Source organism: Myodes glareolus, chromosome 5 (genome assembly GCF_982192425.1).
Source record: "Myodes glareolus chromosome 5, mMyoGla1.1, whole genome shotgun sequence".
Lineage (NCBI taxonomy): Eukaryota > Metazoa > Chordata > Mammalia > Rodentia > Cricetidae > Myodes > Myodes glareolus.
The window spans coordinates 48,075,180-48,101,983 of NC_142030.1; the positions used below are offsets into that span (position 1 = coordinate 48,075,180).

The 26,804-nt window shown below is 44.8% G+C and overlaps 1 protein-coding gene across 1 annotated transcript in view; it reads right to left on the reverse strand.

Annotated features, from left to right (window-relative positions):
- Window positions 1-11,557: 11,557 nt before the first annotated feature.
- The window catches only part of Nek10 (NIMA related kinase 10), a 171,524-nt gene continuing 156,277 nt past the window's right edge, over window positions 11,558-26,804 (reverse strand). The window contains 4 exon segments of the mRNA XM_048421327.3: window positions 11,558-17,232; window positions 20,952-21,007; window positions 21,087-21,139; window positions 22,881-22,989. Coding sequence (XP_048277284.3) covers window positions 17,172-17,232; window positions 20,952-21,007; window positions 21,087-21,139; window positions 22,881-22,989 — 279 coding nt within the window. The 3' untranslated portion in view covers window positions 11,558-17,171.

The following is a 26,804-nucleotide window of genomic DNA, read 5'->3' on the forward strand; positions in this document are numbered from 1 at the left end:
TCCTGATTTTTACTTCTTCCCTATATAACTGCACTTAATCAATCTCTTTTGGGTGTTTTCTATCTTTCCTTGATTATTTAATTGGGTCCTGAAGATGGGTAGCCAAGCCTGGGTACAGGCTTAGACCCTAATAACTCTGGTAACAATTTGCAAGCACACACACACATGCATAGGTAGGTAGACAATTGATAGATACATAGATAGACGATAAATAGATAGATAAATGATAAATGACAGACAGATAGATACATAGATAGATGATAGATAGATAGATAGACAGACAGATAGATAATAGGTAGATAGATAGATAGATAGATAGATAGATAGATAGATAGATAGATAGATGATAGGTAGGTAGGTAGGTAGATGATAATGACAAATACACAGACAGATGACAAACAGACAGATGAGTGGTTGGAAATAGTTATTATATAATTATAAACACATGAGTATGTAACATGCATGATTACAAACACATACAAACACACACATACACACACATACACACACACACTTCCTTCTCTTAGTAGTCACAGCTTAGGAGGAGTTAGAAATAGAAAATTCTGAGATTCAACAGCAAGATACATATGGAGAGCACACAAATCGTGATCTCAGAAGGTGGTTCCAGTCCTACAGATAGTCCCATGATGGCAATAAACAATGTGTGTTTGGAGTGGTTTGAATAAGAAATGCCCCTCATAGGCTCTTGTATTTGAACACTTGGTCCCTATTGGTAGATTCTGGACCTATACCCTTGATTTGGGAAGTATGCCACTGGGAACGGGATCTGGGAGCTTAAAGCCTTACTCCACATCCAGCTTGATCTCTCTCCTTTCTGCTCACGTTTGAGATGTGTTTCTTACCTCAGCTGCCATGCCTGCTGCTTTCTGCCATGATTTCTCATCATGGTGGACTCTTACCCTCCGGAACCATAGCCAGGTAAAGTCTTCTTTGCTTCCTTTCTTTCCTCTTTCCTTTCTCTCTATTTTCTTCTTCTTCTCATTCTCCTTCTTCTCCTATTTCTTCTGTGCTGCTTTTTCTCCTTTTATGTTTTCTGTTTGGTTTTTGTGTTTGTTTGAGACAGGGTTTCTCTGTGTAGCTCTGACCGTCCTAGAACTTTCTAGACCAGGCTGGCCTCAGACTCACAGAGATCCACCTGCCTCTGCCTCCTGAGTGCTGAGATTAAAGGCATGTGCTACCACTTCCCAGCAACTCTTTCTTCTATAAATTGCCTTGAGCATGGTGTTTTCTCACAGAAGTAGAAAAGTAACTAATAAATGTACTTTAAATGCCTTGCTTTTATCTAGTATCCAAGTAATTCTTTTAGCAAGTTGATTCTCTGACCTGCAAAAAACAGAACTATTTCCTCAACCTGGATAAACCAGCAAGAGAGAGTTCAAAAGCAGAGCAGTCTTCAGACTGGGCTGGTTCTAAACCGGAGCAACGTCACAGGGGTCTCAATTGCAGCCCACACTCTCTCTTCCGTTCTCAGTGTTGCTGGCTGTGCCCTCTGAGTGCAGTAAGACACTACAGCAGCTTCAAATGACCACACCCAAGAATCCACTGGAAAGGTCCACAGCCTCTCTAACCAGCAACAGCTACCAACATACTCCCTCATATCTCAGAGGTCAAGTGAAGCAAAAGGCACTAGGTTCACTCACCCTGAAATAGGTGGTGCCATAGATAGAAAGCTGAATGAGGCTGGAGTTCAGTTCATTTGAGAGAAACAATAAAAGCATGAATGTGGGCAGGTGACAATCTAACCCATCGTACGGCTACCACTGCTATCCTCTACATTGCTCTGTAATGACATCTGGGTAGGAGACAAGTCCATGATCACATGGAATCACTGGTGTCCCCTGCACTGCTCTGTCATCCATCACTTCTGCTATATGCAGAGCAGATAGGACTTTCTGTTCTATAGCAAGCCCTCGGGTTATTATTATTATTACAAATTCATTGGGAGAGAAAGAGGGGCTGCATCTCTTTGGGTTTCATTGCATCCTTCAATCGCCTTTGGAGAAGATGGCTGCTTTGGAAAGGCAAAGCATGCTCTCCAAGAACCTCAGCATTTGGAGGAGCAGAGAGCACACATTTCATTACCACTGTGGGCTTAGGATTGGGCTTAAATTGGCCACATTGGGCTTAGAACAATGGCTGTTCTGCCTTGTTCCTGGAGTTCCTGGATGGATGCGGGGTGAGGAACCACTGCCAGAAGACTCCTTAGGGTCCACCTGGATAGGAGGTCAGAGGGCAGCATCCAGCAGCTGTTGGAAGATGAACAAACCTCCCACGTAGACTGGAGACTGTCCTGCACTCTACTATGTGCCAGCTGCCTTTCCAGGTCATGGATAATGCCAGCAGTCAAGGATGAGTCTGTGGGTTGTCGAGTAAGGATGGCATCATTTAATGGCACGGTCCCATGCACTAAGGAGTGAACTGACCTTTGCACCTGGCCTTATGTGGTTGGGATCTCCATAATTCTAAAGAAAGGAAAAGATACAGGGACAGTAACAGAAATGCCCTCTTAAGCACCCCACCACACACACAGTGGAAGTGCCCTTCATTCTTCAGAAGTTCAAGTCTACAATACCAATTATAAGCCCCAAGACTGCCCACACTCCCCAACAACATCCTTACAACTTCCTTCAGCCCCAAGTTCTCAAAGGTTGACTTGAAGGTTGAGGGCTGTTGTGTGTCAACACACAGAACATTTCCTGAATCCTCCATAGAGTTCTGGACAACACCACCTTGGGAAAGTCTTGTGAAAACTGCCAACCCCTGCTGCTAGGAAGCAAAGACTAACCCTAGGTACCTCTTCTGTAAAATGAAGGACATAGGCCAGATTTTTTTTTTTGAGACAGGTTCTTGTAAACCATGAAGCTTGGGCTGTTGTTGAACTCACTTCTCAGCCTATGCTGGCCTGGCTCTCTTTGTGCAGCACAAAGTGGCCAGAAACTTGTAGATGGCTTTTCTATTCACCTAGCTTGTGATCAACAAAGTCTTGCTAGACACCAACAGAAATCTTTCATTCTGATTAAGGTATTACGTCTATGCAGCTCATTTAAAATGTAATGTATAATTAAGAAATAGAGGTTAATAGAAAGTCATCTATAACAATCAAACTTTTAGTCATGTTAGTTAGGTTCTCTAGATGTACAGAGATATATTTCAGTTAGACGGATAATCTTCAAGGCTTCAGAGACCTACAGAATATGGTATCTAAAAGGTTTTAAGAACTTAGACTTTCCTCAACAGTGAGAGATGTAAGAGCTAGCTAGGAACATGTCTGAACCATTGGACAAACAGTATTGTAGTTAATATAGTTTCTGTGTGAGTATTTGGGTCTGGGCAGCCAAGAAATGAAACAACAATCTCCGTTTACATGATTGGGTTCAAAACATCCACATGGTGGCTTATAACTGCTTGTAACTCCAGTTACAGGGGATCCAGGGTCTGCTGGCTCATATTTTATTGTTCTCTGTCTAGATGCTTTGCTTGGATTTTCCTGCTTCCTTGTGAATGTGGAGGCAATAACATCTGATCTCAGCTCAGTAGGTTCTGAGAGTCCCAAGCATCCCCTGTAGGCTGCTACTCTTTCCTTCTTGGCAGCACAGATAAGAAACTTCTCTCAGAATTCATCCAAGCCTCCCTGAAATCACCAGAGGGTCTAGATCAGAAATCCTCTCTCTCTCTGTGCACAAAATCTCCCTATGTTCACAGCTCCTGGACTCCAAACTGCCCCACCTCCCCATCAGCTATTTTGTTGGAATTTTTCTTGCTGATGTGCTGTGTGGTCAGTGCCCTTCAGTACCTGCCCATGCTCAGACTAAGGGGAGCTGGTCCCTGACCTCTTGCTGAGGTCTCATATGCAGGGTACTTCTGGTTTCATTTTAAGGGCTATCATACTGTCCTTTCTGATGCTCTGTACCAAATGGGAGTTGGGAGGCCCAGCCTGACTTGGAGCTTGCATCCACTCCTTTTGGCAAGGAGCTGGGCCCATCCTCATTAGCTTAACCTTCCCCCTTGGCAATCATCCTACCCACATTCACAACTCCCTGAGTGCTATTAGGTTGGACATTTTATAATTACAAATTTGGTTAACCTTTAGACAGCTATGTGATTTTTCCAATAGCTACTTCTTGCCACACTGGTTGAAGTCCAAGGAATCTTAAAAATCCTATCATCAGTTTTCAGTGAATATGCCAAGGACAAAAGAGGTTCAAGAGAGCTGCTGATACACCCTGGTCATGCCAGGACAGAGTCAGGTAAGCGCAGAGAAGAGAAGCTAGTCTCCCACCCATACATTCAAAAGCATTGCAAGCCCGCAGCGAACCTGGTTCACAGCAGCCTGTGCAAATGGAGTGGAACAGACCTTGTGTATCACTCCCTCACAGTCTAACACTTAAACAAACAGTACAGAATATGTGTGCAAAAGTTGGAGAAAGCAACACTTCCCCTGGGGCATTCTTAGAACAGAAGGCAAAGCAAGCATATCCTGAAATCAGAATTTGAGTGCAAGTCATGCACCTAGGGAAGCCCCAAAAATGCAGTAGGAAAATAGGAAGCCAGAGCAAGAAAGAAAGTAGTAGTGAAAGGCAGATGGCAAAGGCCCCCCCTCCTGGAGAAGCTGGGAGTTACAGCCCAGTCCACGCTTGGGTGTTTCCTACTCCAAAGCTACAGCTTGTCATCAAGAAGACTGTGAGAGCCAGGGGGAGGGGTTTAGTTGAAGCCCTTCAAGTTGGCAGTGAGGTCAACTCAGGTCAGAGGACAGATTCTAGAGCAGCGTTTCTCATCCTGTGGATTGAGACCTCTTTGGGGGTCCAATGACCCTTTCACAGGGGTCACCGAAGACCATCAGAAAGCTCAAATATTTATATATGATTCATAACTGGTAAAATTACAGTTATGAAGTAGCAGAGAAATAATTTTATGGTTGGGGTCACCACAACACGAAGAACTGTATTAAAGGGTTGCAACATCAGGAAGGTTGAGAATCACTGGTTTGGAGCATGAGGTGAAGGTAAGCAAAGAGCTACACCCAGTGGTAGAACCCACCCTGTCAACCCAGAAATCTCAGGGAATGCCACATGGTACCTCTGCAGAGGCCCAGCCTGTACTTAGGCTGACAGGTGAAGGGAGCTGGGCCAAGCCTGAGGGCCCCAGGCTCTTCTTCACATCCACTCTATGTATGGTGTAAATTCTCCATCAAGTAAGAACTGCTGCATTGGAAATCAAACTTTTCTAAAGTAATATTTGTAGAACGCAGGGGCCCTGGAACTCCAACCCCAAATATGGAGTCATGGACACAAGACAATGTGTGCAGAAGAGCAATGCACAGCCGTGTGTGTGATGCTAAGTGAGGGGCCACTCAGATGCCTGTGCAAAGGGAGCCTCTGATGAGCATGCTCAGAGCTAGTGAGGATTAAAGGGAGGGGCAGGGAGACCTGAACTGTGGACGCTGACTGCGGCCCATCCCTGTGCCTCATGAAGCCACGTCAGGTATAAATGACATAGAGCTTCATGGGGGCACTCATGACAATGCCAGCACTGGTGGGTCTGGGGTTTGCACAGAGATCGTCAGTGCCTTATGCACTTCTTCCTGATGACAGCCACTTCACAAGGGACAGACAGAGCCAGGAGGAGGGAGGTGGGGACAAACTGAAAACAAGATGGAGCTGGGATCAACCTGGGCATGCTACTTTCCAAAGCTGAAACAGTGTGTGTGTGTGTGTGTGTGTGTGTGTGTGTGTGTGTGTGTAGAGGTAGGGGAGTCTGGAGAGAAACTCCGTGACTAAGAGCACTTGTTGCTCTTACAGAGTTCCTGGGTTTGGTTCACAGTACATGGTGGCCCACAATCATCCGTCAATCACAACTCTGGTTTTCAGGGACCCAGTGCTTTCTTCTGTCTTCTGTGAGCACCAGACACATACATGCTGCACATCTATACATACAGATAAGACACAAGGAGACCTAAAAAAATCAAAAAACAAATGAATAGTTTAAAAAACCCAAACCTTGTATTTATAGGGCTCTGTGTGTGCATGCATGTATGTGTGTACTACGTAAAGGTCAGGTCAGTGTCAGGAGTCTTCATCAATCACTCCCCACGTCTGTTACTGAACCCAGGACTCGCAAATTTGACTAGACTGACCAGTCAGGGAGCACCAGGCATACTCTGGTCAATGCCTCCCCAGTGACCGGCTTTTTCCGGCAGGAACTAGGAATCAACCTCGAGTCCACAGGTTTGTGAAGTAAAGCCTTTCACAGAGAAATCATTCCCCCCAACCCTCCAAGTCTCTCTTTTTCCTTTTCTTTTTCAGGTACCAAAGATTAACCCGTGACTTTCTACACACTGAACACATGCTCTACTGCTAGGCTTTACCCCATCCCGTCTGTATTGGAATGGAAATTGCTAAAGCATCAAGCAAACAGGCAGAATGGGCAAGCTCCCATATCAGGGTCCAACAATAGCAAAGCTCAGACATGGAGTGGCTGGGCAGCCTGTCTCTCTGCCTGCTGCCTACAGCTTGTCCTGGTAGGTGCTCTTGTTCCCACTGCGTCACACGTCCAAAGCAAATGCCCATGCGGTTATCTGCAAGGCCTGGGGAGAAATGTTTTTAAATTTTGTTCTTTGAACAAGGATTGTTTGTTCGAGTAAAGCAAGGAAGGAGCTGGGTGAGAAAACCCTGCCTGTAAACCCAGCACTTGGATTTGATTGTGCTGGGTTCAAGGGCAAACCTAACTACGTAGTTTCAGGCACTGTTCGCGTAGACCGAGACCTTGTCTCAAAAGTAAAAGAACTGGGTAGGGGTCACAGCTGTAATCCCAGGTGTCGGGTGGCTGAGGCGGGAGGACCACCGCAAATGCAAGGCCAACATCAGCTACACAACCCTAACACCCAACATTTTCAGAGATGCACAGAGCAAGTTTGGTGAGCTCTGAGCTTGACTGAGCGACCCTGCCTCTGAAGTAAGTGAGGTGGAAAAGCCATTTGCCTCCATACAGACATGCACACACCCATCTATCTACCCACACACAATCAAACGAATACACACTATGTATAAATGAAAAAGAGGCAAATAGGATGTGTTCCTGAGGACTGTGGTATGAACTAGAGTAGAGAACAAAACCATGGGGACTTAGACCACCTAGATCTTGGTCCAGCGGCTCCTAAGGCTGCGGATGTGGCTGCCCAAGGCAGTCTGCGTAGGTCAAATCACTCCTGCTGTGGGAACAGGGCCTTGCGGAATACAAGAAAGAGAACTGAGTAGGTGAACCGTCCATTTCAGTGAGTGTAAAGCCTTTAGCCCTAGCAAGGCTAATCCTTAGAGTGTTTCTAGACGTAAGACAAAGATGTAAACAGTGACGATGTCCAGCCCTGTGTCTCTTGCAGAGGCAACCAATCTAAACAGAAACTAAAGCGACACAAAGTATCCTTCCGTAGGAACTGACTGGGCAATGGCAAGACTGACAAGACCCTGATGTTGATGATTCTCCAGTATCAAAATGTGACCTGTTGCTTAGGCACCAGAGGTCTTCTTTCTTGAAGCTAACAACAGTAAACATTTTATTCTTCACGAGTCAGGCGGGTTTCTATTGCAATTATTCAACTCTGCCATTGTGGCTCAAAAGCAGCCAGAGGCAACACATAAAGACAGGTAAGACTGTGTTCCAATAAAACTTTATTTACAAAACTAGACTGGGTTTCCACCCTTGGGCCATTGTTTGTTACAACCATATGTAGATCAAGGTTTCCTTGACATACAAGATGCCCACATTCTATTGACAAGTAGGAAAAGTCAGGTGAGAAAGCGTGTATTGTTGCACATTTTGAGAGGATGTGTCACCGAGAATGGCATCAGGTAGCTATGGTCCTGAATGTCAGAGTCTCCTGCCTCAAATGTCAGGATTTTGCATGTGCGCCCCCACCCCTGGCTGAAAACACATCCTTAAAGAATAACAACAACCATGAAAACCTAAAAAATGCTCCAGATAACAAGACGGTTAGTGTCGTTGGCTTTTTCTCATATTGTATTCATCTTTCCCTAGAGGAGTGGGGATGAAAAATAGAAATGGATCCATTACTCTAAAAGATAGCACTCTGGAGAGAAATTTTCTAAAGGCTAGGTAACAGAGGCATTCTTAAAACCTCCTGGCTTGTCATTTTCATCCAGATCAGAAGCGGAAAGAGCGGCATTGTGACAGGCCACAGCAAACAGCGATTTGTAGAGTATAATCAGGAAAGAGCCCCAACCCAGGCCATCTTTCTGCCAAGCAGGACCTTCCGATACGGTCTTCAGATAGCTAAGAACCTCGGTCTGGCCCTCTGTGTTCTTCCACACTGAAGAGTCACTGGGCACATCTCTGTATTTGCAGAGTGAAGTCTCACAAGGCCTCTTTCTAAGCACTCCCTGCAGGACTGATTCATGACACAGAAGTGTTAGTCTGTGGTTCAGAGCCCTTTCTGCTATGGCGTGTCTAGCACACTGATAAGGGTTAAAAAGTCAGGACACTGGAAATGTGTGGCCAGCAGCTAGTGACTCAGTAAGCTGTCTCTGGTCCTCAGCTGTTGCCTACAGCTGTTAAACCATAGCCATGGGCCATGGCTGTTGACCATGTGTGGACCTCAGCAGATGTGGTGGTTAGGGCAGATTAAATTGAAGTGGTAACCTTTACTGGGGAAGCTGACGTTCCCTTTTGGGGATCTTAGCACCATTAATAAAACAATTTTGAAACAACAGATTTGTTGTTTTTTTCAACAAAAAGGAAGCCCAAGGACATTTTTACTGGAATAGAAGATAAAAGCACAGCATAAGTCAGGTGAAAATCCCAGCAGTCTTCAGGGCAAAAGATGGATAAGTCAGGTCTATTGAGCACAGACTAGAAACAGTCAAAGAGTCAGCTTGTTGCTGAAGGGAGAAACACTTCCAAGAATGGAAGTGGGCTAGTGAAGCAAGGACGGAGTCCCCGAAGTATCTAACCACACAGATGGCCACGCCACTCACTGTCCTCATTTTGTATTTCTCAGGGTGTTCTTGTTTTGTTTTGTTTTGTTTGAGCATGCTCTGTTTCTCAGATGGTGTTTGGTTCTATCCTTGGATTCTGGGCCATCCATCCTCTGGCAGTGTCTGGGTGGACTCACTCTCGTGGCAGTCCATGAGACCATTCGTCGGTTAGCCATTTCCATAATCTCTGTGCCACCCTTACTCCAGCACATTCCACAGGGAGGACAGACTGTAGGTCAAAGGTTATGCATCTGGTTTTGTGTCCCAGTCCCTCCACTGGAAGTCTTACCTGGTCACAGGAGAAGATTGGTTCAGGTTGTGTATCCTTCATTGCTAGGCATCTTAGCTGAGGTGAGCCTTGTAGATTCCCAGGAATTTCCCGTGCAATAGGTTTCCACCTCACTGTGAAATGCCCCCCTTTTCCAGTCATCTCTTCCAGTCCTCTCCCCCTCCACACCCTCACTCTGACCCCTGGTCCCCACCATCCACCTCCAGTCCATTTAATGTCGTTTTCAACTCTCCCCTCCCACCCTACCCCCTGTACAACGTACATGAGAAATCAACTTTGCTGGGCAGGGTGTCTATGGCCTAAGAGAGCATGGAGTGAACGGGTGAGACTTTGGGCTACAGGCAGGGAGGAAAGCTGGGTTAATCCACAGTGTCAGACCCCGCTCCAGCCTGTTTTGAGTCTCTTGGGGACCTGCAGTAAGGTCTCCTAGGGCAGGCTACCTCTCATCAGCACACAAGGCTTAGGACAGTTAGGCCCTTGATCTGAAGTCTGTGTAGGAAATCAGGGAGCAAGCACTTGAACCCACGTCTGGGAGCCAAATTCTTAATCATGTTAACTTTTTATAGCATGGACACACACATTTAGGGGACTCGGGGCTTTAGGTGACTTTGTATGTGTACACTGTGACTATTGTACTGGGGACGGAAGTTAGGCCCTTGCTGCCTGTAGTCTTTGGTAGTGCATTCTGAGACAGAATCACTGATCTGTGCCCATGCACTGTTACTGATGGTTGTTGACTGGACCCAGTGTGTTCCAAAGTGTGTGTGTGTGTGTGTGTGTGTGTGTGTTCATTGAAGAAATATACACAAATAGCTAAGCCGTGGAAATCTGAGAAGGGAGTCAACAAATGAATGGTCAGGGTAGGTGTACTTCCCAGGGAGCAGTGACCTCTAATGGAGATGACTCAAGACTTAGCACACACACACTTCATTTGTGCGTCCAGGAGGAGAGGCTGCTGGGGGCCAGGGTTTTCATTGAGCATGTCCTCTCCCAACCGTACTTAGGCACGAGATGGCCAGTGGGGGAGGAGTGATTGCTGGGGGTCAGGGTTTTCATTGAGCATGTCCTCTCCCAACCATGCAAAGGCACGAGATGGCAGGAGGATCTTCTCTAAGAGCTCCCTTGGAAGACACAGCTTGTCTTGCCTCGCATGCACTTCAACTGGTCCAGGCTGCATCATCACACGGTGCCCAGATCGAGAATACAGTCTAAGATGCATCTTAGGGCAAGTTGCTGGACTGGGGGCTTTGTTTGGAGCAGGGCATGTGTGTACCTCGCTGCAGGTAAAGGGCCTGGGTTGCTAACTGGCCCTGCAGATTACCTCATCATTCCTGCTCACCATGGCAACAATGTAGTGTGATCCGTATTCTTAGTTTGTTGGTGAGAGCTGTCTTGGCCCACTGCAGAGCAAGCCAGACATCTTGGTGTGAACTGTCTGTGGACGGAGCCAAGTGGCAGGATCTATACAGTCACCAAAGTACACAAAGTGACAATGACCTCATGCATTGGGCAGGTGGGGTCCTGACACTAGTTAGTATTTGATTCCAGCAGTGGCACTTAGCAGAGGATCAGCTGAGCTGTGCTTAGCATTCTGGCAAAGATAGAGCAGTGTTGTTTCAACGTGCTTCGCCACAGCGACTGTCATGGAGCAACCAGTGCTTGACCCATTTCTCCACACCCAAGACGATTTTGATCGTGAGACTTGTTTGGCCCAGGGGAAATGGGGAGAGCATGACATACTCTGCAGCTTGACAAAAAGGTCCTGAATTCTCTCTTTGGTCCTTGATGTTGTCATCAATACGTCTGTTTGCTGGAGAGACACTGCTGGAGACATCCAGAGGGGAAGGAATGGGAGAAATGCGGGTCCCTCCACCCTGCATCCCCTAGGGTCCAGGCTGGCAACAAGCGCCAGCTTACCTGCCAGCCTTTATGCAACATTTGTATCAGTGGGTTAGTTACTGCGGGAATCCACACAGTTTACAGATATACATGGCAGCTCCCACAGAATTGACTGTGGTAATGCACATCTGTAATCCCATCAGCGGGAAGGCTGAGGTCGGCAGTTTGAGGTCAATCTGGAATGCACTGTAAGATCCAGGCCAGCTGGAGCTAACTAGTGAGATGGTCTCAGAAAGAAAAGTGGGGGAGGAGGATGAGGAGAGGGAGGAAGTGGGAGACTTAAAAAAAAAAAAAAAAGAATGATGAAGTTAACCAAAAAAGAAATGGCACTTACACCGACAAAAGCAAAATTATTTTCCAATAACTTGAAAATACATTTTTATTTTCTTTAGCCTTTTACAAAGCACATTTACACAAGAGCAAAAAAATTAGCATTTGCTTTCATCCTTCATGTGACTCTTATGGAAGCTTTTCTTTCCCTTTTTTCAGCCTATGGCTCTGTGGTTGCATTAGAGACTCACAGTGTTTGCAGAGAGCTTTGGGGGACAGCCAAGAGGCATGCTCGCTGGCTGCCTTTCCATAACAGTGGAGCTGCCCGCATCCCCCTAAAATGCAGGCTCCCTTCAGGAGGGTCATATTCTGTTCCTCAGGTGGAAAGAAGGATGCTGAGGGCTTGCAAGGCTGGGGTGACCTGGATGGAAGGTGGTAGACCAAAACAAGATCCTGTGCCAGAGACCGAGGAGAATGAGGTACACTGGGAAGGTTCGTGCCTGCTGCAGGCACAAACCTTTGTCTTGGGTACAGGGCCATTCCAGGGAACAGCTCTGTGCTGCAGGGGAGCAGAGGCTTCACCCCCTCAGGGTGGATAGCACCATTCTTCAGTCTTTGCTGGATCACCACTGGGAGCAACAGAGTTTGGGAGGTCTTAACGACTCAGATTTTAGCCACTAAATGTCAGCAAGCAAAATACTGAAAAGATTTTTCTTCTATGGATTTCGGTTTCCCAATCTGGAAGATTAAACTGGCGGGATCTTTTCCATAGCTAGCCATCAAGCAGCTGCCGACAAACAGGGAAAATTCCTGCAGTGTCTCTTGCCCGACCTGACGGAGCATCCTTGTTCACACATGGGTGTCTGCAGTGACCCATTCAAATGCTTCACAAATTGTTTTGTAAAATTTTCATCGTTGGATTAAATGAGCGTGTGTTGGAAGAAGGGGAAGAAAACTGGGCCCCGGGGCACAGCCATGTTCACTCACAGACAGATAAAAAAATGCTGCTTTGGGGTTTGCTTCTTGCTCAGTAACAAAGTGTTTGCTTAGTACATGCCAGGCTCTGGGTTCAGTCCCCGTACTAAAAAACAGCAGCGGCGGCAGCAGCAGCAAACCTACATGGAGAGCAATGCCTCTATGCCTCACAGGGACCTGCTCTGAAGAGCCACCAGCATGTCACAGGACTTTAAGGGGGGGGCTCTGCTGATGTCTGGGAGGCCAGCATGCTGTGACCATGCATAGCTGCTAACCCAGGAGACCCAGCAGCAGGGATCACCTGGGCCTCTGGACCTACCTCGAGGCTTCACTCTGACAACTGCTCCGCAGTGAGACCCTTCTGAGTGATGCCCTACTCTGGAAACGCTGTGCCCTCCAACTACTGGGAACTGACTGACTTCCTTGGGTGATCTGTCATCGTTGTAAGGGGGGACTTCTGGGTTCTCACAAACATTGTGTGTCACATGAGGCTCCCCTAAAGGTGGGGCTCCTGCTCAGATCCATTAAAGTGGGAGGTGAGCCTGACAGGGAATTTAGCTAAAACACACATGTCTCCTAGCCTTTCTTAGAACCATGCACCCAGTGGCTCTTGCAGTGTAGAGATAAGTGGCAGGATGAGATATTCCATGGGGGCCTCCACTGAATGCTTAAACAGTGACAGGTCCATAGGCATTGCCTTCTTTGGGTTATTATTTCTGGTATAAACGCCCCTGTTTTGTGGGACAGTTCTGTCTTGACCTTTTCCCAATACTTAGTACTATTCACTAGTGACCTCACCATATCGATTCCAAGCAGCTATCTTGCCTGCCAATCATCAAAATGACAGCAAGGTATGACTTTCCATAACATAGGGGAAACAGGGAAGCTGCCTTCAATGGTTCATAGAGCAGCTAAACTGAGTTTTCTGAGTTCTGGCCACAGGAACCAAATACAGAGCAGAGCTGGCTTCATGGGATAATGATGAGAAGAAAGGGGAGTGTCAGGCTTTCAGAAAAACAACTGCCCGCTTTCAGCTAAGGCGAGCCACTTCTGCACCATGGACCAAACGTAACCATCTCAAGATCGTAGCCGAACACTGCCCAGATGCCAAGTCCAGCATCCATCTCCCCACGTGAAGAGGCTGCGGGGACTGCAGGGTGTACCATCCTCACTCTTGCAAATGACTGCTGTCCAAAAACCCAAAGGATGCATGCATTGTCAGTATCCATCTGTCACCTCGTCAAAGCTGTGAAATCTTTCCTGTCCCTCTTACAAGCCTCAAAGTTACACCAGTGGCATACAAACAGGCATGGAGACATGTAACTTGCATGTTATATTTACAGCCGGCACCTTAACATGAGTCTCTTCACCATGAAGTTGCTTCCTTGAGACACACGCGACTTACTGTCCTTGTGGACAACAACATCCAACAGTGACAAGCAGCACATGTTAATTTGAAAAACAGTTTATCCAAAGCTGTCACTCTGAACCAAAGGAGCATTAAGACAATCCATAAGACAACAAATGCATATATATCACCTCCAGGCCCTGAACATAAAGATTTGATGCTCAGACAGAATCTCACACGGGGTTAAGGTCAGAGTGTAAGAGCCTCCAGCTTGCACACACTGCTGCAAGCTCTGGGTGCTAAGAAGCTGTCCCACCCAGGTGGCCTTGCCCTGCCCAGCAGGTGACATGGGTACTCACAAAAACCAACATTTTCAAATAGCAAGAGGTGAATAGTCAAAGCTGCTTAAAAACAATTTTTTTCTGCCTGTAGAAGGACAGAAAATGTGGGTATTTCTGAAGGAATCTAGCATGTTCATTTTATGTAATTTCAGAAAGGAAGAAAGACAATAAAGGGTGTGTGTATGTATGGTCTATGCATATTAATACTGATAGAATTGACTAGTCACTATTATTGCCTTTACAAATCTTAAAATTAAGTTTAAAATAAGTGGTGATATCATGGAATTGAGCATTATCATCCAGCTCCCTATTTGTCCCTGAGTGTCAAAATTCATTGCATTTAATGAGCTCCAGGTGGCACTTATGTAGGAAGACCTTAACTTATATAAGTTTCGTAACAAAGCCCTACCTCCAGTGGACTCGTATTTGTGTGTTTTCTGAAATGCCTCTCCCAGCTGTCTGTCTGTCCCTCTCTACTCCTGAGGTGTTCCTCCCTTAGGGACTGCACGTCTTCCCCAAGACAAAGACAAAATCTTGCTGCTGCCGGTTTCCTGAGAACAGGACCTTTTCCTTTTCAAGAGTGCATGGTGGTTTCAAGATAAGCAGAAAAAGCTGCTGGTCAAAGCATAATGAGTCGGAGCATGTGTGCATCGACAGTTCTGTGAAGAGATTAATTCAGATTCTACCCCATACCATATTCGGTCACTGGGAATGATATGGACTCAACAATTCACAGGATTTCATTGTACAACAAATCGTTAAAAATTATACAAGGCAAAAAGAAAAGATGGAAATGCAATCAAGAAGAGATTGTGAGGCGTGTTAATATCAAGTAGCCAAGTCTTTGCCCTAAGGACGCTTCAGCTGATCAAGACAAAACGACGGTTCTTGTTCTTGTCTGAAGGTCACAGAGAGTGCTTTGGAAAGGCCGGCTTCACTACTGGAGAGAGGCTTCATTCCAGGACTTCTTACACATGGAGGATAAGGATCATTGAACTCGAGGGGAGCACACACAGCCTGCACCTTAGCAAGACCACCCCGCTACTGCCCGGTTGGACCTGAACACTGGGACAGGAGTACTGCTGGCTTCTTTTTGCTAATCTTATCAGCTTGTTCTGCGGTAAAGGCCATTCCTATGACCTAAAAGAGATACGGAGAAACTGTACCTTTTCCTTTTCCATCAGTAGACTGTACTCATTGAAAAAATACCTCAATTAAACGTTTCTTCCTTTACCAAGGCAATGAGTGCTATTATTTTTATTTACTATCAATTGTATCTTTTCCTTTTCCATCAGTAGACTGTACTCATTGAAAAAATACCTCAATTAAACGTTTCTTCCTTTACCAAGGCAATGGGTGCTATTATTTTTATTTACTATCTATGACTATTTGAGAAAGAATTTGACTATTTAGACATTCGCTTCACAGCTTAGTACATTATATGCAGGGCGTCTCAAGACCACACCCCCTCTAGGCCTCCTGACACACATCGGGAGATCTTCAGAATGACTGTGCAGACACAAGAAAACTTTGTTTCAGAGAATCAATCACAGCATTTAGATTCTGTATGTGAAGTCCATTTATGGACAGATCTGCTTTGAGAGCTAAAACTGAAATTTTTCATCACTGTATTTAATATTTAAAATGACACTGTTTTTAATTGTTCTCTTTGCTTAAAGAAAGAAAACATTCATTAGTAACCCTGAAAGACATTAGTTAGTCTATGACCAAAGGGAATTGGGATTAATTTAAATGTAAAACATGCTAATTCTAAAAACTAGAATGAATTCATATTAGGCGATTTGTATACTATTCAAAAATGTTATAGTGTGTCTCAATGACTGCCAATATATTGTACCATTCAATCATGCTAAAACACATCAATTTTAGATAACAGAAATCAATGGGAAGTTAAAAGTGTAATTTCATCTTCCAGCTTGCTAATTGCATGCAATGAATTGCTTCTGAAGTGGGACCATGTACAGTCTGGGCTGGTGCTAGAGTAGAGTTATCAGAAGCCAGTTTAAGAGGAAGGATTTGAACCCAGTGGCCTAGCAAAACCTCTCTCATTAGAGGCGGGAAGCTATTTGGCATTCAGATTCCTCTTTCCTTGGACCATCTCAATGGATAAAGAAGGAATTTCTATTTTATTTTATAACTTTGGGGGGAATTCCCAAACAATAAATGTCCATCTTACACACAGGTAATTTGGTAAGGTCTAAAAAGGGTCGTCATATCGTCCGTGGTCTATGGCTTCTTCAGTGTTCCAGAAACATTGCATGCTTGATCAGCAGCAAAGTGTCAACTCATCAGACCTCCCTCCTTCCCTGAACATATGTGCCCCCCCACACACTACACACCAGTAGATTCTCCTAGCCTAGCTGCAATCAGAGTATGACAGCTGCTCCCAGATGTGTGCAAAGTTACAATGATAGCCATGCCCAGATGTGTGCAAGGTTACAAATACTGTCTGCACTGCGTCACATCTCAGAACCTCTAGCATCCAAGTGGATCAGAGAGAACCAATCAACCATTTCATTTACAAACTAGCATATTCTGAATGTCTCGTAACGTTAACAATGGGGAACACGATGGAATACGTAATATTTTGCACAGAGTCATGTAATGTTTTTTATCTAAAACTATTTTGTGTACATGAAAGGCTACATACTTTTAAGCATAGTTTTTAGTGATTGTGAGTATAAAATGTTCCTTTGAAAAAATATAAGTTGTTTTTATGATTAACCATGAGCAAAGTTCTGCGCTACTCCCAACCCTCCCCGGGGAGCCCTTCTGTAGCGTTTTCTCCCAGAAGCGCTCTGCTAGCCTGCCATTGTGTATGCAATCACACAGGGGACAGAGACACAGCACTGTGGCTACCACACACCCCTGTCGGAGAATAGGAGCAAGTCCTGCAGTACTGTGACTTGGTCTTTCCTATGCCATCCTAGCAGCAGCCAGTCCCGGGCATCTTGCAGTCTTAGCTGAAGCCTAGGACTTGAACTTGACTGGGAAACTCCATCTGCTCCAGGGAAGTGCTCTTATCTTTTGGTTGGGTAATTCTTGGTGGTCCCCCATGGATAAGAGTGAGATCTAGAAGGTCTAGAAATGGAAAGAGAAGCCATAGAATCAACATTTCTGACCAACTGACAAATTTCAGTAGCTCTGGCTTGAACAAACAGGCATAATAAGTAAACCACAATTCATAGAAAGTCATTCATACAATAGGAAGTTTTAGAGAGCACTGACCTTTTGCTGAAACTTGGTGATAGGATTCTTCTCGGCTGATGAGTACAACGAAAACCTGTGTTTCTTCATGGGGGAAAATCAATACCATGTGGTAGCTTATACCACATGAACTTCTCCATTCTTTCACCAGTATCACATGAACATCTATGCTCATTTACATGCATCACATGAATGTCTGTATCACACTGTGGTAGTTTGAATGTACTTGGCCCCAAAAGTTCACAGAGAGTGGCACTATTAAAAGGTGTGGCTTTGTTGGAAGAGGTGTGGCCTTGTTGGGGGAAGTGTGTCACTGTGGGGGCGGGCTTTGAGGTCTCCTATGCTCAAGCTATGCCTACTTCAATTCATTTCCTGTTGCCTGGAGATCAAGATATAAGCTCCTTCTCTGCTCTCAGCTCCATCTCCAGCACCATGCCTGCCTGCACGTCACCATGTTCTTCTGTTTCATTAACGGACTAAACTCTCTGAAACTGTAAACCATCTAATTAAATGTTTTCCTTTGTAAAGTTGCATTTTCCTTTATAGAGTGGTCATAGCATCTCTTCACAGTAATAGAAACCCTAAGATACCCATGAACATCTGTGTTCACCTACCTGTATCAAATGTTCATCAGTCTGAACAAGCAAAGCAATGCAAATGGATTCAATGTGCATTGCTTTTCAGTTTCTATATATATCTCTCAACACATTCCACTATCATTATTATGACAAAATACTGTAAAATGTTCACAGGGGTCGGTGAGCTGGCTCAGAGAGAACTATGCTTGCTGACAAGCCTGACGATCTGAGTTCAAGCCCTGAGACTCACATGGTCAAGGGAGAGAACTGACCCCTGAAAGTCATCCTCTAACCTTTCGCAAACATCCCCACTTTCTCTCTCACACACACAAACACTCTCAAAAATGTCATAAATCTAAATGATCTCGGTTTCCTGCCAATTGTAGAGAATTATGTAATAACTATTATTTCAATAATCTCTCACTTGTGTGTGTGTCTCTCTGTGTGAAGGTATGAGAGAGATCAAGAGAAGCCAGAGGTCCACCGTAACTGTTTTCCCCAGGACACCATATCCCTTAACTTCTGAATCAGGGTCTCATTGGCTTGGAACTCGTTGAGTGGCCAGTGAGCCTAAGGGACAAGTCAGCACTTGGATTACAAGTATGAACTACCACCCCTGTTTTCCTTTATCTCTAAATTTTATAAAACAGAGTATTTTATATGTGTAGTGTTATGGCTACATGTATGTCTGTTCACTACTTGCTTGCCTGGTGTTCTCCGAGGCCAGAGGAGGGTGTCAGATCCCCTGGAACTAGAGTTACAGACAGCTGGGAGTCACCGTCTGGGTACTGGGAATTGAACCCAAATTTTCTGGAAGAGCAGTCAATACTCTAATCACTGAGCCATCTCTCTAGCCCCCATGCCTGTTTTATTTATTTATTTTTAACTTGAGTTTTGGAGAATTCTCATACCTGCAGGCAAGCCCTCTCCCACTGAGCTGTCTCTTCCCCACACTTAGAATTGAAGACTCTCCCTTACTTACACACAGTTCTCCTGGCCAATCTCTGAACCATTAAGCTGTAATCTAGTATAGGTCTACCATTCTCACCTAGGCACCGATGGAAATGGAAGGTACCATTAAATAACCCAATAAAGCCAATCACGAGTCTCTGGAAACTCGCATACTTAATTTTTCATTGATACACAGTTCCATTTTCTACAAGAACATGAAGCTATTCATTTCCCTTGCTCCAGAATCTCTAAGAAAATACACACAAAATGACAGCAGTTTCAGAATGCCAGCCTCAGGCCCACTACTTCAAGCAAGGACACCTGAAATAATAAGATGCTGAACAGAGACATACATACTACCCACAGAAGCCTTGTATGCTCAGCACTTCAGTGAAATGCAAACATCTTCTGGATTGGTGGGAGGAGATCACCTGTAAGGACTGTGATTTCTAAACACAATGTATCAAAGGGCACCTGTAAGGAGTGTGCTTTCTATACACAATGTATCAGAGGGCACCTGTAAGGACCCCAGTGTATCAAAGGGCACCTGTAAGGACTGTGATTTCTATCCACAATGTATCAAAGGACACCTGTAAGGACCCTGATTTCTATCAACAATGTATCCTTGCAAAATCTGGAGTACTAATTTTAGCTCTGTGGTCCCCCATCACAAGCCTCTAAATTTGCAAATGTCAGATTTTAGAAATATGTTATCAAGTCAAAAGAGCAAGTGGTTGAACAATCTCGTGTGTGATTCAGAAGAAAGGCTCACTGAAATGGGAGCAGAAGAAATCAGAGGGGACTGAAGCGGGCTAAAAGATGACCTTAGCAAGATAGTCTTGAGTCCTTGCTTTCAGGGCTACTTCTCACTGTCCTTAAGGGACACTTCCGGAACAACTTAGAAAGCCATCACAAAGTAGCTTTCCTGGCTGCAGAGAGAACTGTTCTTTCCCTAGGAGAAGCCTGGGGGGTGGGGGCAGAGCATCTGGGGTATGTTCTGGATGTGGATGCTTTGACACAATGGTGCTCGGGAACATAGAGGGACACCTCAGTCAACTGCTGTTACCAAAGGCCGCAGTTCGTCATGTACAGTACTCCACAGTGCTGGCCAATCCCCAAATGCCAGGACCTGATTTCTTTTCCATTGGATCCTCTGGTGTTCGCTCAGGAAAGGCTAGAAACAGCAGGAATGAGCACTTCCTGAGGAAGGCCACCAGCAGTGACTGACGAAAGCTGGAAGGTGACTACTCCCGCTCCCTCCCGTTGAGAAGGAGAACTCGAGACACACTGTCCACAAAGCTTCTCAGGGTGTGGTGCCACGACCCAAGATTCAGACACCCAATATGGAAACTTGCTTAACAATGAAGTCTTACAACTTCATCGTCTTTGTCAGTGTTTTCTAGAACCACCTATCAAATAAACTAAATACATTCAAATTACTGCAGTATCTCTTCGCCTGACAGTAAAACTACAAGAATTCTAAACTAGATTTAAATTTATTAAATAGTTATTCCAGGTGGTAGTGGTGCACACCTTTAATCCCAGAACTCAGGAAGCAGAGGTAGGCTGATCTCTGTGAGTTCGAGGCCAGCCTGGTCTACAAGAGCTAATTCCAGGACAAGCTCCAAAGTTACAGAGATACCTGCCTCAAAAAAATGGTTTTTAAAATAGTTTTTCAAATAGTTTCTCTTAAAGTCACCTAAAATATGATGTGCTTGGCTATGAGGACAATGGATACCTGAGCTTCCTGCTCTTCTAGAATGGCCCAAGCAAATATTTAACTCAAGGAACCAATCAACCCAGAAATGTTTCCCATTGACTTGTGCTCATAGCCTAATAAGCAGTCAGTGGGTAGAAGGCAGCAACCTTTCACTTCATTGTAGGAAAACAGGAATGAGGTCTGCACAGAAGCTTGGCAAAGGCACATTCTCCCGATGTCCATATCTACTCAGAGCAAATATAAAAGCATCTTAAATCAATTTGTAGAAATAAAGCTTTCCAGAATCCAGGATGGATAAAGCAGAGTGAATGTCCATCTCCCTTCATCCTTCACCTGACTCTCACCTGTTAGTTGTGAAGTTGTAATAGCCACTTTCTTCCAGGACTTCTTCAATCACAGTCTGGAATTGACGGACAGTCCGGTTAATATGGAATTAAAAGCAACAGAGGTGAAAGCACCTGGGCTGCAGAAATACTTACCTGCATCTGCTCGTATGTGAATCCCTCTTCCAGCTCCAGGCTGCTGGGCGGACCTGAAACATAGCAGTTACAGAAAGTCAACCTTTGGTTCATACCGTCTTCATTACACATTACTGGCAATTAATACTTAAACAGCAGAAAATAGAGTCAGCTTCTTACCTAAAAAGACTCAAAGGCAAATTCCAAAGCAGGAAAATGTACTTGCCTCTCAAGCCTGATGACCTAGTTTGACCCCTCCCTGAACTCCCAAATGCTGTCCTTTGACCTACATGGGTGCATGGGCACGCTCACATTAAAATAAATTTAATTAAAAATAAATTCCAAAATGTCTTGGCCTTGTTTTTCTTCTATGGTTGGCTGCTCTGGGTGAGGCCATTACAAAGCAATAAACAAAGACATAGGAATAAGACTTCTGTAAACCAACCAAGTAAGGTAACGGTGATTCCAGATACAGAGCACTTTAACCCACTGGGAGAAATGCCAAAACCAATAGTCAGTTCCCCCTAGTCAGGCTGCATTGACCTATCAGGAGGCCCCATTGGAGACAGGCAAGAGAAGGAGTTATTAGCTTGGTTGAGTTGAAGGAAGACATAAAGGCAGAGTCCTGGCTCATTTTAAAGTCTTGTTTAAAGGTCCTGCCCATGGTGCCAACCGGTTCAGGTTTTGCTAAGTCTCCTGTGAAAGGGGCTGAGCCTCAGCTCTGGGGTCAGGCAGACCTAGGAACAGTTAGTTCCAGTCTTGGGCTTTTGAGAAACTACAACCAGAGTTCGCTTCAGCTCAGTTGTGTTGATGAGAAGTTGGACCAGCAGGCAAAACGGGCCCAACCTGGGAGCAGCTGCTAAAAGCAAATGACTTCAGGTATTTTGTTATCTTGAGCTTGGGAATTTCTCAGGTTTCTATTTAAATGACACTGCACCCATCTGGGATTTGATTTATCACGGGAATACACATTCACAAAGTTTGACAACAAGCAAAAAATGATTTCTTAGGCAACACTTCTGCAAGCTATGAAATATTGATCTAACTGTGAAAGTCTCGCTTCTGGGTACTGTGTCTAGGACCATCACTGCAGCTGATGGGGAATTCTGAAATCTTGGAAGAATTGGGATGCTGCTTCCCAGGGTTCAAACATCACAAGGTCCTGCTGAGTCCCTCCAAAGGCCTGGCTCTCGTTATGTCACATTGACTACACAAATACTATACAATGTTTATCGTGTTTATCGTCTGATTTGTATATTTACTCCCATTTTACAGGAGACACTGAATGTCAGTCTATGATCTAAATGACTAAATGACTGAGCTGAGATCTGAATCTGAAGTCCAAGTTTCCAGACTCTGTGTCTGTTCCCTCACACAACCCAGCATCCCTATGTGGAATTATTCTAAAATGAAAAAAAAAAACAAATTCTGGTTGCCTAATGTGGATTCTTTGGGTATGTCTCAAGCTGCCTCCATTTTGAATACTTAAGTCTTCCATTTCTGCCTTTTACCTTCCTAAATGCTCTTAGACATTTGACTTCACGAGGCAACCAAAAAATAAAAAATAAAAGGAAAATACAGTTCACACACAGAGATCCTACTGTTTGTTTAAAAGGTCAATTATAATGTAAGGAAGACATTGCCTGTGCTAGGGCAGGCTCTCTTGGAATCTTTATGCACTGTGTCATTTTACCCCCAACCGCAGTGTCAGAGAAGACCATTTCCCTACTGTCTGTGTATGTGTGGTGTTTTAGGCCGTAGGCACAAAATGGTTCTCTCTGCTGTTGCCTTTTGTGGAAGCCAGACCCCTCTTACCTGTGGGGTCACTTTGGGACCAGTTGTTTGCGGCCAGGGAATGATGCAGTAAGTGGTAATCGGATGTAAAAAAGTTTGGCTCAATCGGCTCTGGAGACCCCTGGGAGAGCTGAAAAGGAGCACGGGACAGCACATCAGAGCAAATGGTGGGCAGCTTCTGGGAGATGCGCTCCCATTGGGCTCAGGGACCCTGTGTCTGTCTGGGAAGGTCGCAGCTCTGAGGCTCTGAGGTCCCTTCTAAACAGAGAGACGTCCTGTTTCCAGATGGGAAGCAGGAAATTACAGAGAAGGCATCCTCAGACTGTTCCTTAGTCACGTGAGCAAAACCATGCTTCACAACAGCAGAAGACAAAAAGCATAAAAACAGTGACAGGGACCTGGGACATCAAGGTGTGGATTTTAATCAGGTGTAGGAGTGATAAACTGCAGTCGTTCAACAGAACAATATTCTTAGTCCAAACCAAAGCCCATTTTCATCATCCTCTTTGAATAGTTCCTTTGTAGGACCACAGGAAGCCAGTTTCTTAATACATTTTTCTAAATGACTGTTAATTAACTAGGCTCTCCAAATCTTGGTTCCTAAGACTCTATTCGCCCAATGGCAGAATTTATTAAGTCCGAACTGTTTAATGCTCTTCCATGAAGCTGATTTTTTAAATGGAATTTCTTAATGGAATTTAAGGCTATAAATATTGTCCGACTCCTTTTACCTTTAATTCCACCCAATATTTGGCTCAGCCAAGTTTTAGTGCCAGAGTTAATTTACTCTTAAAATGTCAAATATTAATAAAACAGAAGCAGATAGTACCGTCTGAACTGGGCGGGCGTAGTTAATTTGGATTTACAAACTCTGTTCATATGAGTTAAGCACATCCATTTCCAGTGGCTTGAGAAAACCGGCAGCACAAACCACAAATAAATAACGTGTGCCACCTGGTAACTCAGAAGGCTCGTGTGCGTGCGTGCATGCGTGTGTGTGTGTGTGTGTGTGTGTGTGTGTCCCCTCCCCCTTCCACAAGCACTGTGTCTTCTTCATCCTCCCTTGCTCCTCTTCCTGCTATCATATTAATATGTACAAGAATGTTGTATACTGCTTGTAATAACTAAAAACTGAAAAAATCTCAAGTGTCCATATAGAAAGGCAGATACATTATGGTGTGCTCACACAGTGGAATTCTACAAAGCCATGAAGCAAATGATTGACACTCAGAGTGTGGATGAACAGTGAACAAACAAGGCCTGACACAGGCGGCAGAGGAGAAAGCTTCACCAACACGCATCTTCATGCCATCCAGCAGAACCATTGAATGGTGATGGCTATTGGCATCCTGATAGCCGGGCAGGAGGGATAAAGTGAGACGAAGACCGAGCTTGCTGATCAGTCAGGAAGGCTTGGCGCGTTGCTGCGGTGGAGGTCACAGGGCAGACACGCACCTACTGTCCATTTTGCATTATCTTGATACATTTTAAATTAGCAAGTCAGAACTATTCCATCATCGCATGTCAGATACAATGAACACACGCTGCAGGCATTTTCTAGTCTCCACACACATACTGTTTGAGAAGAAAATGTGGTCTTGTCCCTTTTCATTCTTGAAAATGTGCTGTTCTTCAGTGATAACTGACAACTTGGGTACATCACGGCATGACCGTCAGATGTGTTACATTGCAGGAGGATTGGATGACCCCGGGCACTCTGCCTTTCTTACAATCTGGCTAGCAGTAGTCACCATGGCTAATCTGTGAGCATTCCCTAGGATCCTGAAAACAGTTTCCTATTCTAGAATGACTTTGCACGGGATTTTTTTTAAAGCAGCTGGGTGGTCTATTCAACTTCATTATTCAGTGTGCCGTGGGATTCTAACTGAACCTTTGTGTAAACGAATACAACTTGTGAGCAGGGGACCTCAAGGCTGAGATAGCAAGGGTTAGATGACTCTTTTATTGGTACTCAGCCTTGGGGAGCAGGCTGTTTAAGACTTCAGGTCTTACACCACATTGGCCTACCTCTTTGACTGGAGAGCCTCAGATTCCCAGGGGCAGGGAACAATGGCCAGGGCCAAAATCCACTACTCTTACGTTTGAATCTAAATATGTTTGTTTTTATTCCAGAATTTTCCAGAGATTCTTTTTATAGTTTATATTCTAGGAGTAAATATTCTTTTAGCAAACTAATCCCCTCACACCATCCCATTTACTGTGTGTTGTAGTCTCTACCCTTTTGACATTGTAGCAAAAATCACACACACACACACACACAATCATAAGTTGCTCCCAGGCTGCAGAATTCAGAAGTGATCATGAGATTTACAATCTGCTCAGGAGTATATCTTTGGGTATATATAGACAATGCATTGCAACAATAGGCGGTGCAGTAGATCTAGAGGAGTTCATATAGACAGTGCATTGCAGCAACAGGCAGTGCAGTAGATCTAGAGAAGTGTGCATAGACAATGCATTGCAACAATAGGCAGTTCAACAGATGGTACCATGGAAAATGAGAGATTTGTCAACACAGGAAAGAATGGTGGAGAGTTTCACCCAGGTGGCACTGGGGGAGACATAGACACAGAAGTTTAGTGACCACAGCAGAACTCTAAATGCTTAAGAGATCCTGGCAAATTTGGTCATTCTATTTGGTTCTTACCACTATCTTTTAAGATAGACAATATCTTCGTCTTGTCGGGGAGGAAGTTGGAGAGGCCATTTACCCAAGAAGCACAGCAGTAATGGCAGAGTCTGGCCAGAGTCCAGGGCTTTCCACAATCAAAGGTCAAGCAAACCTTCTACCCTTTGACTTGAGTGACTTGAGGATACAAAGACAAATAGTTCAAAGAGATTGACATTTAGACAGAGCAGAAAGGGTGATGTTTCTAGCGGTCCTGATATGGTCATGGGGAGCTGAGGGTGATTCTAATTATGGATGTGACAGACGACGAAATCCCTGCTGCTCAGTAGGTGGAGACAGAATTTCTTTCAAGTTGCAGCCCCCTGTCTAGAGGAACCTATGGGTGGCCATTGGTTTCACAATGGCATGGTAAGCACTCAGCTTATATGTATACCTGCCTTTACCACTCTTTCCCTCTGTGGTAAAGAGAGTACCCTCTGTTTTGAGGTGCAAATGACTGCACACATTTTTGAACTAGAAAATCAAGGGACACATCTGAGAGAACAGATTATGGCTGTCACCACCTCTGCTCCAAGGCGTTCCTGTTTTGAGGCAGGCACTGAGCCATTTTAGCACTAAGTCAGTTAAGAACAAAGGCTTAAGGCAGAAATTACAGAGAAGCGAGCAAGGAGAGACTGCAAATGCCATCACTTCATTTCCCAGACGATAGTTTCTTTTCCAGACCAGAAAGTCTGGTCCTCTGCTGCAGTCCAGCTTCACAAAGGACACCGGACCTAACCGATGGCGAGAACGCTGGAAGACCCGGAGTCAAGCATGAATGGAACGAGATGTCAGAGTGAGAAAAACCTGCACCATGCTGCACTCTCTGCTCCTCTGCTCTAATTTCCTTTAGCTTTCCTTGTCCTCTGAGACTGAGTGCCACAATTAGAGGCCATAACACATTGCCTAATGTCCCATGCTCTCTAATCTGCAGCTTCTTTGAGTGTCTTATTAGCTGTTCATAAGCACTTTGTTATCAAAAATGGTCAATATGGATATCCAGCTGTTTTCTCCCATGAGCCAACAGTCCATCAGCTCTGCCACACTCCGAGCCCCTTTACCAAAGCACCCAGCTGGGCAGTGCTTACATTTCCTCTAAAAGTCGTGTTCCTAACAGAATGCCATTAGGGAAAGGATGAAAATGTTCTGTGTGGTGTTAATTAGACACAGGATCTAATCCTTCCCAGACCTACTTTAAACCGCCACAGTAGTATCAAGGCAGGAGGCAGATTGGCTTTCCCTCCAGGAAAGTGGGC